This window comes from Notolepis coatsorum (assembly GCF_963971535.1).
Source record: "Notolepis coatsorum genome assembly, chromosome: 6".
Classification (NCBI taxonomy): domain Eukaryota; kingdom Metazoa; phylum Chordata; class Actinopteri; order Aulopiformes; family Paralepididae; genus Notolepis; species Notolepis coatsorum.
Genome location: NC_140170.1, coordinates 43,022,256 through 43,037,284, shown reverse-complemented (window position 1 = coordinate 43,037,284; position 15,029 = coordinate 43,022,256). Strand labels below are relative to the sequence as shown.

General features: G+C 44.1%; 1 protein-coding gene across 1 annotated transcript in view; it reads right to left on the bottom strand.

Moving 5' to 3' along the window:
• Nucleotides 1-15,029, bottom strand: part of ranbp10 (RAN binding protein 10) — a gene marked incomplete at its 3' end in the record, with an annotated part of 124,418 nt that overhangs the window by 33,158 nt on the left and 76,231 nt on the right. Inside the window, exons 7-12 of the mRNA XM_084315534.1 lie at nt 14,491-14,603; nt 14,221-14,329; nt 11,380-11,528; nt 8,902-9,109; nt 3,342-3,484; nt 1,706-1,854 (exon numbers count right to left, since the gene is read on the bottom strand). Coding sequence (XP_084171660.1) covers nt 1,706-1,854; nt 3,342-3,484; nt 8,902-9,109; nt 11,380-11,528; nt 14,221-14,329; nt 14,491-14,603 — 871 coding nt within the window. The remainder of the gene's footprint in view (nt 1-1,705; nt 1,855-3,341; nt 3,485-8,901; nt 9,110-11,379; nt 11,529-14,220; nt 14,330-14,490; nt 14,604-15,029) is intronic.

Genomic DNA, 15,029 nt, shown 5'->3' with positions numbered 1-15,029 from the left:
CCCCCCTCTCTCTCTATCTCACACACACACACACACACACACACACACACACACACACACACACACACACACACACACACACACACACACACACACACACACACACACACACACACACACACACACACACACACACACACACACACACACACACACACACACACACACACACACACACACACACACACACACACACACACACACACACAGTATCAATGAGAGCATCAATAATACACCTGAGTGAAGTCTAGTAAAAAATATATATAATAATGAATTTCTTAACAGTTAATCGTGAGGTAAAAAAAATAGTGGCGTTAATAGAATCGGGCGTTAAGGCGTTAAAGGGGAACTATTTGACTATTTCTTTCACTATTTGGGCACTTTTACACAATTCCTGTGAGTTTATGGAACACCTCTGTAATTTTTTATTTTTTTAATTCATTGTTTTGTATTTCTAATCAAGTCCTCAAAAACAGCATTTTTCTACCTCAAGATCTTAAGCCGTTTTGAGCCTGGGCTCCAACCACTGTGGTAACTGTGTGGAGTGTGTGTGAGTCTCAGCAGAGTCTCATGCAGCTGAGTCTCTCTGACATCACAAATCAGCACATTTTCAGATGACTCAGTTCAGTGAGGGTGAATATTGTGAGAGGAGAATTGGAAGAATGCGCCAATATGAGAATTAGAGACATAGATCATATTAATATAAGTCCACATAGCTAGGAAACAATGCTAAACACTGAAAAAGGCAATTTATAAGATAGTTCCCCTTTAATACCGCGTTAACTTTGACAGCCTTAATATATATATATATACATATATAACATATAAAATGTCCAGTAGACATTCTATTAGGGTTTGAATCCAGCCCTTTGTTGCATCATGCCATCCCTTTTCTTTCCCTCTCCATCTATCCTTCCTGCCACTCACAGATGTATATTTAATAAAGTATCCACTTACAAACAGTGTAGGGGGGGGGGGGGGGGGGGGGGGGAGTATTTAATAAGGTAGAAATATTTAATAAAGGAAATAAAACATGTTGATGAAGAGTCTTTTGTCTGATAAAGGTTCTACAGTTGTATTAAAACGATCAAGGCTGTTTGGATACGGAGGCGGCTGGACCACTGGCAGAACCGTGACTCACTAGGTGTGTCACGGTGGTGACCTTCTCTTTATCAGACCACATCCTGGACATGACTCACTATGACGCAGGTGGAAGGACCAATAGAAAGCCACATGTTTCCTCAACTGGCCGGTGAGACAAGTGGCTCCCAACGCCAAGTGAGTTAACGATGGAACCGGCCACACCTGGTGCCTCATCAAAGGCGCTCCATTGGTCTGGGGTTACTTCGTTTTTTTTTTTTTGGTTAGCTTACGTTTGTCAGAGTCAGTGTCATTTAAAGCCTTTTCTCTGCCCCCACCACCTCTCTGTAACCCATCACAACCCAGTTTTACGTTCAAGAAATTGCCACTATATGAACGGTGCTGTGGGTCCAGAAACATATCCATGCCTTCACAATAAACAGAAAAGCTGCAATTATCAAAAATGGATTGAATTCTATTACGACTTTGCACCGTATTCTGGACCTGACTTTTAAAGTTTAAAGTATTCAGGCAAATACTGGTGTGTGTGTGTGTGTGTGTGTGTGTGTGTGTGTGTGTGTGTGTGTGTGTGTGTGTGTGTGTGTGTGTGTGTGTGTGTGTGTACCTGTAGCATCTTCTTGTGCGCGGCGTTCTTGCCGTACTCACGGCACAGCTGTTCATTGAGTGTCTGCAGCTCTCTGCCGAACTGGATCATCCTCTCAGTGGCCGCCTGGTTCCCTCCACAGAGCTGTCTGCTACTGCTGCAGCCGTCCTCTTCGCACGCACACGCGCACGCACACACACACACACACACACGTACACACACACACACACACGCGCGCGCGCGCGCACACACACATACGTACACAGAGAGAGAGAGTGGGAAGGTACAATTGAGAGATGCAATCGAGGCATCAGGAAATTCAAATGGCCTGCCCATTGTAGTTCTTCAGAATTGAGTGACAGACCGGGGTTGTCACCAGCTTGGCTGGCCGTCTGCACTGATACAATTGGCTGTATCAGAGGGTGGGAGAAGCTGGCGGGGTGGGTCTGGGTCGTTGTAAACAGCGACTCCTACAGTTCGGTCGGGGCGCCTGCTAAGCGCGGATTGGACGTGAGGGGGATAGTGTGGTCCTCCCACACGCTACGCCCTCTCAATGAGAATCCGCGCTGCCAGGTGAAAAGAAGCGGTGATTGGCTGGACGTGTGTCGGAGGAAGCACGTGGTAGCCTCCACTCTCCCAAATGATCTGACTGTGGGGGGTAAAGCGCAGCGACCAGGAAGGGACTGGGAATTGGCATACGACTAACATTGGGATGGGAGAAAATCGGAGGAAAATCGGAGGGGGAAAAAGACCAAAAAAAAAAAAAAAAAAAATTTAGTGACAGGGTAGAGCTCTGCGTCGTTATGTCTGATTGGGCTGATGAGTCTGAGCAGAGGGGGGGGGGGGGGATCAGCCACGGCTGGTGAGTCTGAGCAGAGGGGGGGGGGGGGGGGGGGGGGGTCAGCCACGGCTGGTGAGTCTGAGCAGAGGGGGGGGGTCAGCCACGGCTGATGAGTCTGAGCAGAGGGGGGGGGGGGGTCAGCCACGGCTGATGAGTCTGAGCGGGGGGGGGGGGGGGGAGGAATCAGCCACGGCTGGTGAGTCTGCGCAGAGAGGGGGGGGGGGGGGGGGGGGGGGGGGGTCAGCCACGGCTGGTGAGTCTGAGCAGAGGGGGGGGGGGATCAGCCACGGCTGGTGAGTCTGAGCAGAGGGGGGGGGGGATCAGCCACGGCTGGTGAGTCTGAGCAGAGGGGGTGACATGATATGGGGTTCATGATTGTCAGGATATGGTCTAATACTAAGTTCAATGACAACAAAAGTATGAATGTGCCGAATTGTGTGTTCATTTTCCGAGCCAGAAATAAGTTCTTGTGATGGCTCGACTGAACACGAGAACTAAAAATGTATCAATGGACGACAGAGAGATTGTCAAGGTCAACTGTAGTTGAAGCTGTTACCTAGCAACAGACCAAACATTCCACTCAAACAGTCTATAAGAAGCACAGTCACACATAGGAAAGACAGTCTATCATGCTAACAGTTGTGTGTGTGTGTGTGTGTGTGTGTGTGTGTGTGACTGTGTGTGACTGTGTGTGACTGTGTGTGACTGTGTGTGTGTGTGTGTGTGTGTGTGTGTGTGTGTGTGTGTGTGTGTGTGTGTGTGTGTGTGTGTGTGTGTGTGTGTGTGTGTGTGTGTGTGTGGAGAGATATGGTATACCTGTGAGCCCATTCCCCAAGCTGCTGTTGTCGTCTGGTTGAAGGATCTCTTGGTGTTTATACGTCCCATTCATGATCCGTGCTGAGGATCCCTCCACCACACCGTTGGTATAATGCTCTGCCTCAATCTCCATCTCACTGTCACTGGACGGAGAAACACACACGCACACACACAAAGTATTACTATAAATGGTAAATGGCTGCATTTATATAGCCGCTTTTATCCAAAGCGCTTTACAATTTGTTCCTCACATTTTTACCCATTCACTCACACACTCACACACCGATGGCGGAGGCGACCATGAAAGGTGCCAACCTGCCCATCGGGAGCAGTTAGGGGTTAAGTGTCTTGCTCAAGGACACTTCGACACGCTGCCCGGGAGGAGCGGGAATTGAACCGGGAACCTCCGGATTACCAGATGACCGCTCTAACTCCCGAGCCACTGTCGCCCCAATGCTTGAGGACTAGTACCTAAATTCTAATTAATACAGTCATTCCCTATCCTAAACCTTAACCCATACATGCTTAACCATAACCCTTACCTTATCCCTAAACCCAATTTTTGTTTGTATTGTAAGTAACAGTGACATCTCCTTAGCAAATGACCTCAATACCTTCTATGCAAGGTTTGATGCTGGTAATAACAACACCAGCCCACAAGCCACGGCAATGGGGGGGGGTCTGCTGCTGATGGAGACTCAGTGTTCAGGGTAACAGAGCATGAGGTGAGGCGGACCTTTAAAAAAGTGAATATCAGGAAGGCAGCAGGTCCGGACGGCATCCCCGGCCGCGTCCTAAAAGTCTGTGCCGACCAACTGGCCCCGGTATTCACTGACATATTTAACCTGTCCTTAGAACAGGCTGTCATCCCCACCTGCCTGAAGAAGTCCACTATTATCCCTGTACCCAAAAAATCCAAGCCTGCTTGCCTCAACGACTACCGCCCTGTAGCTCTCACCTCCATAGCCATGAAGTGCTTTGAGAAGCTAGTAAAGGGCTACATCTGCTCCTCCCTCCCCATCAATATGGACCCCCTGCAATTTGCATACCGCGCCAACAGGTCCACGGAGGACGCCATAGCCCATGTGCTGCACACAGCAGCATCACACCTGGACAAGAGGCAGGGGAACTATGTGAGAATGCTATTCATCGACTACAGCTCGGCATTCAATACCATAGTCCCCTCCATACTCATAGCCAAGCTCAGGGACCTGGGCTTGAACTATGACCTCTGCCAGTGGGTCTTGGACTTCCTGACGGGCAGACCCCAGGTGGTGAGAGCAGGCAACTGCACCTCCTCATCCATCACCCTCAACATAGGGGCCCACCAGGGCTGTGTTCTGAGTCCCCTCCTCTACTCCCTGTACACACACGACTGTGTGGCTCAGCGGAGTAGCAATACAATCATCAAATTTGCTGACGACACAGTGGTGGTGGGCCTGATCTCTGCCAACGACGAGAGGGCCTACCTGGAAGAGGTCAAGGTCCTGGCGGGATGGTGCCAGGAAAACAGCCTCTCCCTGAACGTCAGCAAAACAAAGGAGATGATTGTGGACTTCAGAAGGTCGGGGGTCAAGGACTACAGCCCCTCAGCATCGACGGGGCACCGGTTGAGAGAGTCAACAGCTTTAAGTACCTCAGAGCCTACATATCCGAGGACTTGACATGGACCACACACATTGACAGTGTTGTGAAGAAGGCACGACAACGCCTCTACTTCCTCAGGCGCCTAAGGAAGTTCCAAGTCAGTCAGAAGATCCTTAAGAACTTCTACTCATGTACAATAGAGAGCATCCTGACTGGCAACATCACCTCCTGGTTTGGGAATAGCACTGCACAAGACCGAAGCAGACTACAAAGAGTGACACGTTCAGCCGAACGCACAATTGGAGGGGGGCTCCCCACCCTCCAGAACATTTACAACAAGCGTTGCAGGGGCAAGGCTAAGAGAATCATTAAAGACTCCAGTCACCCGAACAACTGCCTCTTTGAACTGCTGCGGTCAGGCAAGCGATACCGGAGTCTCAAGGCGAGCACAGAAAGACTCAGAAGAAGCTTCTATCCCCAGGCCATCAGGCTGCTAAACAAACAATGAACACTACACAACAACAACCATCAAACGCACATAGCACACACATCCACACGCACACACTCACTTTAAACAAACACACTGTAGCACCCACTCCACACACTTTATAGCACACACCCACTTTAAACAAACACACTGTAGCACCCACTCCCCACACTTTATATTTATTGATGAAGGATTGCACTACAACTCGTACACCTTACTGTAAATTGTACCTAAATTGTACCTCATCCCATTTCTGCTTTGCACTATATAGTACTGTACATTAATACACTGCATAGTATTGTATATTATATGGTAACTCAGTTACGTCTATTCTGCATCGAACATTGTACATATGTCTATACTGAACACTGTGACCTCATTTTCTACTTCTAAATTACATGCTATACTATGTTATTTGATACTATCTTGTCTAGCACAGTCTCTGGAGCGTAACAGTAAGAAGCATTTTGTATGAAAGTATTCTGTACTTCTGTATGACAACTATTAAAGAAACTTGAAACTTGAATACTTTGACAGATTTAACTCATCTTTCCATCATTGTGAGGACATTTGTCCCCACCCCCTCCCAGAAACCATATGACATCACCCGGCGGAGAGCAGTTGGACCTCAACTACAGTTGACAATATATGAGGAAATAGTTTCTGCAGTTGACTAGAGGTCTGCGCTCCTCCGGGTGACATCAGTTCACTAGAGCAGGGGTTACCAACGTTTTCAGGCCGCGACCCCCGAAATAATGGTGTCAGAGAGCCGCGACCCCCACTATTATAGGGGTGGTAAACAAAAAAAAAATCTTTGTATGGTTGAAACATGCAAATGTTCAAACGCACACGCACTAATAAGCATTGGAGGCTTTTAACCAGGGCCGGACTGGGGAAATCATTCAGGCCAGGAAATATAGTGCGAAATATAGCCCCAGTCATTCCCACCAGGAATTTTTTTGTTACAAAGACTTAATTTCCTGCATTCTGGTGCAGGACTTTTTGAATTTGTACCCTTTAAATGCGAGTGTGTGTGATGGCATCACAAATGTTGTAAAAAAAAAAACACAAAAAGTTACATTTTTGCAATATATCAAATGCAAAGTAGATTTTTCTGGGGGGGGGATTATTACAGTCTAGCACGTGTCAATGATTAGCAAAAACACTGGTTTTGATGGATTTTTTGTTTTTTCTTTGTGTGTGTGAGCGACAGAGAGAGAGAGAGAGAGAGAGATAGTTCTCCAACTTGTGAGTTTAGATTGCGTTACCCTCTGTTGCAGTGATCGCCTGGTTGTTCCCCACCTAGGTTATCTAACTATCACGCCCCTGCAACTAGAAACACTGGCCTGGCCTGCTTCTAAGTTCAAAAAAATTATAATAAATGTTTTTTTTATAAAATAACATGTAATCAATACATTCTGGAAATAATCTCGCGACCCCTACCCCCAACCTTCCCCCTAAGGTGCGCCCATGCACATGGCAAAACTCTCCCGCGCACATCTGAAATCGGTCGCAAAAATAAAAATAAAATAAAATAAAAGATTTTATTCAACAAACATGACCATGTTCACGTCTTAAACTCATACTGAGGCCTTAGTTTTGGTTTTAAATTGCATATCATCATTCATTTATTTATTGTCACACAGAGCAGAAGAATTTTGCCAAAACAAACCAATATATCCAGCTGCAGAACGGCATTTCCTTTGATTTAATTATACATCAAATGATTTATGTCAAGGATTGCAATGCCTCGTTTGAATGAAGTAAACTTTTCACCTCGATAACGTCAACATTCAGGGTGAATGTAATGTGAGAAATTGGGATAAAAAATGTAATAAAAATAAAAAATATATATATTTTTGTTGATCGGATCGGGAAAGATCGGTATCGGTAGATACTCAAAATCACATGATCGGGATCGGATCGGGAGCAAACAAATTTGATCGGGACATCCCTAACGGTAACCTGTTGCGTGTGACGTTACCAAGAGAAGCCCCGCTTTCAGTGCTTTGTGGGCAGCGCTACTGCACGCTCACACAGACACACACAACAGATGAGGAAGTGGACAGATCCGACCAGCATTGCTGGCTCCTCACAATGCAAACACGAAAATGTACATTACAGATGAACTGCAGAGAAAATGTCCAATTTATCATCCCGGTCGAGACTAATTGGAAGCGGAGTGCAACGCGTGCAAAGCTTGACCATATGTTTATGTGTCTAATAAAGTTGCTGGCGATCTCAAAGCTCACATGGACACAGCAAAACATTACAAACAAAGCAGTGCAAGGCGAGAGTTTGATGGCAAAGTTGACCGAATTGATTGCAGCTATACAGAGAGAGAAAGAAAATAATTGAAAACTATTTTGATGCCTCAAAATTATGTTTTGGTTTGATAAGATGCTTATGATACAATCATTCTAAGGATTATGTGTGTAATAAATTAGTTTAGTACACTAATTGCAACAAATCTGAAACTGCATACTGCACTTTTAAATTAGTATCTTTGTGAGGTTTCTGTTTTATAATTTACATTACATTAAAAAGATAAAGATATATTTTTTAAAGCTGGATTTTCTAATACAGAAGAGGTATTATTTAGAACATTACATCATATTTTTCTTGTTATTTATTTTGTCCAGTAAGACTTGAAAATATATATTATTTTGTCATAGGTTGATTTAGTTATTTTCTTGAGATTTGTCAGATAGATTACTTTAGGCATAATACAGCATGTTGAGTAACTTTGGTTATAGAGATATATTATTTTGTTATATAAAATAATATACACAATAATTTTATATCCATACAGAGGAGGTATACTTTAAATATATTATAATGATAAGGCATCTTTGAGTAAACTTTGATTAAGTATCTTGAGGCTGAAGGCAGAGTGTCCTCTTTAAAAAAAATCACAATATGGTCACCCTTGAAGTCGCATTATAATTCACTTAATAAAATAATGACGAGTCAGCCTCCTAAAAAGACAAAAGTTAGTGACACGACTCACACCGCCGCCGCCAACCCAGCCAAAGTAAGGACTATGCTCTGTATCGTCAATCAATGGTCAAATAAATATTTGATTAAGGAATATAATATGCCTTTTTGTATTATTTCTCTGTGTATCAGCAAAATGTATATATTTTTATGTTAGACATTAAGGGAAATTAAGATTCTCAGATCTTTTACAAACCGCCGCTTATCAACTAACAGGTTAATCGGCAGGTGACGTATGTTGCTCAGTAGTTGCTGATGTCTGCTCAGGAGGTTTGAGTGTTTGCTCAGCCCAAAAAATTATTAGAGGGAACATTGCCTACCCCCACTTTGGGAACCACTGCTCTAGAGGTCTGCTCTCCTCTGGGTGACATCAGTTCACACCCACACCCACACACACACTTCCATTCATCAATATACACACTTTTAATACCCAATACAATCCGCAAACACACTTCCATTCATGCACACACACACACGCCCCGCCCCCACCTGGTTTCCTGGGTGCTGTTGGCGCTGTGCGGCTGGCTCTTGGTGGAGTCGGAGGAGTTGGACTCGGAGTAGTTGACGGAGGAGGGTGAGGAGGAGGAGGAGGAGGAGGCTGAGGAGGTACTGACCCCGGGGTACTTGGTGCTGGCGCCGTGGCTCTTTGACTTGCTGGGAGGAGTCACCCCGTTACTGCAGGTAGGGCTGTCTGCTCCTGAACACACACACAGGCAAGGAGTCACCCCGTTACTGCAGGTAGGGCTGTCTGCTCCTGAACACACGCACGCGCGCGCGCACACACACACACACACACACACACACACACACACACACACACACACACACACACACACACACACACACACACACACACACACACACACACACACACACACACACACACACACACACACACACACACACACACACACACACACACACACACACACACACACACACACACACACACACACACACACACACACACACACACACACACACACACACACACACACAGGTAGGGCTGTCTGCTCCTGAACACACACACAGGCAAGGAGTCACCCCGTTACTGCAGGTAGGGCTGTCTGCTCCTGAACACACACACAGGCAAGGAGTCACCCCGTTACTGCAGGTAGGGCTGTCTGCTCCTGAACACACACACAGGCAAGGAGTCACCCCGTTACTGCAGGTAGGGCTGTCTGCTCCTGAACACACACAGGCAAGGAGTCACCCCGTTACTGCAGGTAGGGCTGTCTGCTCCTGAACACACACAGGCAAGGAGTCACCCCGTTACTGCAGGTAGGGCTGTCTGCTCCTGAACACACACACAGGCAAGGAGTCACCCCGTTACTGCAGGTAGGGATGTCTGCTCCTGAACACGAACACACACACACACACACACACACACAGGCAAGGAGGAGACCCGTCAGTTACTATGTGCTCATGTTTGATGGAGATGTGGCCGCAGTGTTAAGACCAGAGGAACCTCATTGACTCTCATGTCACGGCTGCTACACATTTCATTAAAGGTGTCCATTCTAGTGTCAGGATTAGAACTAGACGTTTGCGGTTGGTGACAGCGGGTATAATAATAATATATATAATAATAATAATAATAATAATAATAATAATAATAATAATAATAAAATATATATATAATAATATTATCCCCCAAGGGGCCCGGATTCTCACTCCACCTTTTGACAACGCCCCTGATACGTGATTTTTAGTCGTATGAGAACCACCATGAGAACTTCACAGAGTTGAGAGAGAGAGAGAGTGTGTGTGTGTGTGTGTGTGTGTGTGTGTGTGTGTGTGTGTGTGTGTGTGTGTGTGTGTGTGTGTGTGTGTGAGCAGTAAGGCTGAGCCCGAACGTTCGAACGTTCGTTCGTTACGCCGACATTCGGACTTTAATGAATGGGTTCGAACGTTCGGTGAAAAAAAAATAAAGGAGGCGCACGGGGTTGAGGCAATGTGAAGCGCTCGGCTCAACCAGTATGGTCTGCCGGGCTGTAGCTGGATACTATTGTCTCAACCAGAGCTCTCAACCAATGCAATAGAACAATTTTGATTGACAGGCGATTCTGCCAATTACGTCACACCGCTTGCACCCGCCTCTGCTGTTACCACCAATCGGCAAGCGTTTATTAGTTTTTTACTTCCGGCAATGCCGCCATTGATCTGCTTGCGAGAAGCACAACAGACTTACCGTAGCTAAAACGTTAGCTCCCCGCCGAAGCGCTTTACAATTTGTTACTCACATTTGACCTATTCACTCACACATTCACACACCGACGGCGGAGGCAACCATGCAAGGTGCCAACCTGCTCATCGGGAGAAATTAGGGGTTAAGTGTCTTGCTCAAGGACACATCGACATGCTGCCCGCGAGGAGCGGGAATCGAACCGGGAACCTCTGGATTGCCAGACGACTGCTCTACCTCCCGAGCCACTGTCGCACGATGCTTGCTACTTGGGTAAATAATATGCTGATGTTATTGAACGTGTAACACTAACTATATAACGTTAATGCCACAAAACGAATGCCTTTGTTTATCTAGCCCCTTACGTGACTGCGGTGTGCAAGGGCTATTGTTTATCATAAGTAGTAACTTTGATGCAGTAGCTTGTTTATGTGCTTTGTTTAATTACATGTTTACATAAACAGCCACCACTGTAAACAACATGTTTTTCACCAATAGACTATGCAATGCCGCCCTCCGTAGGATCTATAATAATACAATAAAAAAAAAAATTATTATTAAAATTTTTTTTTTTTTTTTTTTTTTTATTATTAAAAAAAAAATTTAAAACGAACGTTCGAACGTTCGTTCGATAAACCCTGGCGAACGTTCGAACCCTAAAAACAGGGTTCGGGGACAGCCTTAGAGAGCAGGTGAGTAAGCAAGCGGGCGTGTGTGTGTGTGTGTGTGTGTGTGTGTGTGTGTGTGTGTGTGTGCGTGTGTGTGTGTGTGTGTGTGTGTACCTCCAGTGTGCAGGTGTGTGTTGGGGGCTCCGTGGTGGGGGCTGAGGCTGGGGGAGGCAGGGTAGCTGTCCTGGGACTTTGGAGAGCGGACGCTGAAGCAGCGAACCTCACTGTCCGTACCGTTCACCATCTCCACGAACTGACGACACCTGGGAGAGAGGGCTGCGTGTTAACACACTTCAACATAAAGAGGAGGTTAGGTTGTGTTTTAACTTACTTCAACATAAAGAGTAGGTTAGGTTGTGTTCTAACTTACTTCAACATAAAGAGTAGGTTGGGGTTGTGTTCTAACTTACTTCAACATAAAGAGTAGGTTAGGTTGTGTTGTAACTTACTTCAACATAAAGAGTAGGTTAGGTTGTGTTTTAACTTACTTCAACATAAAGAGGAGGTTAGGTTGTGTTTTAACTTCAACATAAAGAGTAGGTTAGGTTGTGTTCTAACTTACTTCAACATAAAGAGGAGGTTGGGGTTGTGTTTTAACTTACTTCAACATAAAGAGTAGGTTAGGTTGTGTTTTAACTTACTTCAACATAAAGAGGAGGTTAGGTTGTGTTCTAACTTACTTCAACATAAAGAGTAGGTTAGGTTGTGTTTTAACTTACTTCAACATAAAGAGGAGGTTAGGTTGCGTTCTAACTTACTTCAACATAAAGAGGAGGTTAGGTTGTGTTTTAACTTACTTCAACATAAAGAGTAGGTTAGGTTGTGTTCTAACTTACTTCAACATAAAGAGGAGGTTAGGTTGTGTTCTAACTTACTTCAACATAAAGAGTAGGTTAGGTTGTGTTTTAACTTCAACATAAAGAGTAGGTTAGGTTGTGTTTTAACACACTTCAACATAAAGAGTAGGTTAGGTTGTGTTTTAACTTACTTCAACATAAAGAGTAGGTTAGGTTGTGTTCTAACTTCAACATAAAGAGTAGGTTAGGTTGTGTTCTAACTTACTTCAACATAAAGAGTAGGTTAGGTTGTGTTCTAACTTACTTCAACATAAAGAGGAGGTTGGGTTGTGTTCTAACTTACTTCAACATAAAGAGTAGGTTGGGTTGTGTTCTAACTTACTTCAACATAAAGAGTAGGTTAGGTTGTGTTCTAACTTCAACATAAAGAGGAGGTTAGGTTGTGTTCTAACTTACTTCAACATAAAGAGTAGGTTGGGTTGTGTTCTAACTTCAACATAAAGAGGAGGTTAGGTTGTGTTCTAACTTACTTCAACATAAAGAGGAGGTTAGGTTGTGTTCTAACTTACTTCAACATAAAGAGTAGGTTAGGTTGTGTTTTAACTTACTTCAACATAAAGAGTAGGTTAGGTTGTGTTTTAACTTACTTCAACATAAAGAGTAGGTTTGTATGAAAGTATTCTGTACTTCTGTATGACAACTATTAAAGAACTTGAACTTGAACTAGGTTGTGTTTTAACTTACTTCAACATAAAGAGTAGGTTAGGTTGTGTTCTAACTTACTTCAACATAAAGAGTAGGTTAGGTTGTGTTCTAACTTACTTCAACATAAAGAGTAGGTTAGGTTGTGTTTTAACTTACTTCAACATAAAGAGGAGGTTGGGGTTGTGTTTTAACTTACTTCAACATAAAGAGTAGGTTAGGTTGTGTTTTAACTTACTTCAACATAAAGAGTAGGTTAGGTTGTGTTCTAACTTACTTCAACATAAAGAGTAGGTTAGGTTGTGTTTTAACTTACTTCAACATAAAGAGGAGGTTGGGGTTGTGTTTTAACTTACTTCAACATAAAGAGTAGGTTAGGTTGTGTTTTAACTTACTTCAACATAAAGAGGAGGTTGGGGTTGTGTTTTAACTTACTTCAACATAAAGAGTAGGTTAGGTTGTGTTCTAACTTACTTCAACATAAAGAGTAGGTTAGGTTGTGTTCTAACTTCAACATAAAGAGGAGGTTAGGTTGTGTTTTAACTTACTTCAACATAAAGAGTAGGTTAGGTTGTGTTTTAACTTACTTCAACATAAGGAGTAGGTTAGGTTGTGTTTTAACTTACTTCAACATAAAGAGTAGGTTAGGTTGTGTTCTAACTTACTTCAACATAAAGAGGAGGTTGGGGTTGTGTTCTAACTTACTTCAACATAAAGAGGAGGTTAGGTTGTGTTCTAACTTACTTCAACATAAAGAGGAGGTTAGGTTGTGTTCTAACTTACTTCAACATAAAGAGTAGGTTAGGTTGTGTTTTAACTTACTTCAACATAAAGAGTAGGTTAGGTTGTGTTCTAACTTACTTCAACATAAAGAGTAGGTTAGGTTGTGTTTTAACTTACTTCAACATAAAGAGTAGGTTAGGTTGTGTTTTAACTTACTTCAACATAAAGAGTAGGTTAGGTTGTGTTCTAACTTACTTCAACATAAAGAGGAGGTTGGGGTTGTGTTTTAACTTACTTCAACATAAAGAGTAGGTTAGGTTGTGTTTTAACTTACTTCAACATAAAGAGTAGGTTAGGTTGTGTTCTAACTTACTTCAACATAAAGAGTAGGTTAGGTTGTGTTGTGTTTTAACTTACTTCAACATAAAGAGTAGGTTAGGTTGTGTTTTAACTTACTTCAACATAAAGAGTAGGTTAGGTTGTGTTCTAACTTACTTCAACATAAAGAGGAGGTTGGGGTTGTGTTTTAACTTACTTCAACATAAAGAGTAGGTTGGGGTTGTGTTCTAACTTACTTCAACATAAAGAGGAGGTTGGGGTTGTGTTTTAACTTACTTCAACATAAAGAGTAGGTTAGGTTGTGTTTTAACTTACTTCAACATAAAGAGTAGGTTAGGTTGTGTTCTAACTTACTTCAACATAAAGAGGAGGTTGGGGTTGTGTTTTAACTTACTTCAACATAAAGAGTAGGTTGGGGTTGTGTTCTAGCAGGCCGGGGTAGAGCTGCTCAGTAGCTTCTATGGCTTCACCCACCCGTCCTGCCAGCACCAGCTTCTGTATTCCTATTGGACAGAGGAAACAGGAACAGGATCAACCACTTTGACATAATTGGTCAGAAGGAACCATGCTATGATTCTACTGGTCACAGGGAAGTGATTTCTCCCTCTATCCCAATACTTGTGTATCATAGTGTGGATGATAATAATGTGCATGTTGTCCTCACTCTGTCTGTTCTTTATCGAGGTCTGGTCCTCTTGTATCATGGTCTCGGTGGCTCTGGCGAATGCGGTTGCCGTGGCGCAGTACCCATGATGCACCAGGTAGCTGGACACCATGCTGTGAAAACACAGAGAAAACACGGTTTGTCACGTCTTAATGCACAGTGTGGAAGCAGAACATCATGTTATTGCACCCAGTTCAATGGTAAACTGCATTTATAAAGCACTTCTATCCAAAGCGCTTTACAACTTCACGCCTCACATTCACCCATTCTCTCTCACACACACCGAAGGTGGAGGCAACCATGCACGGTGCTAACCTGCTCATCGGGAGCAGTTAGGGGTTAATAACCGTCTTGCTCAAGGACACTTTGACACGCTGCAGGGGGGAGGAGGAGTCTAATCGAACCGGGAACCTTCCGATCACCAGACGGCCGCTCTACCTGCTGAGCCACGGTCTCCCAGTTACATCTACACAGGGGCCACTCTACCTGCTGTCTCCCAGTTACATCTACACAGGGGCCCCTCTACCTACTGTCTCCCA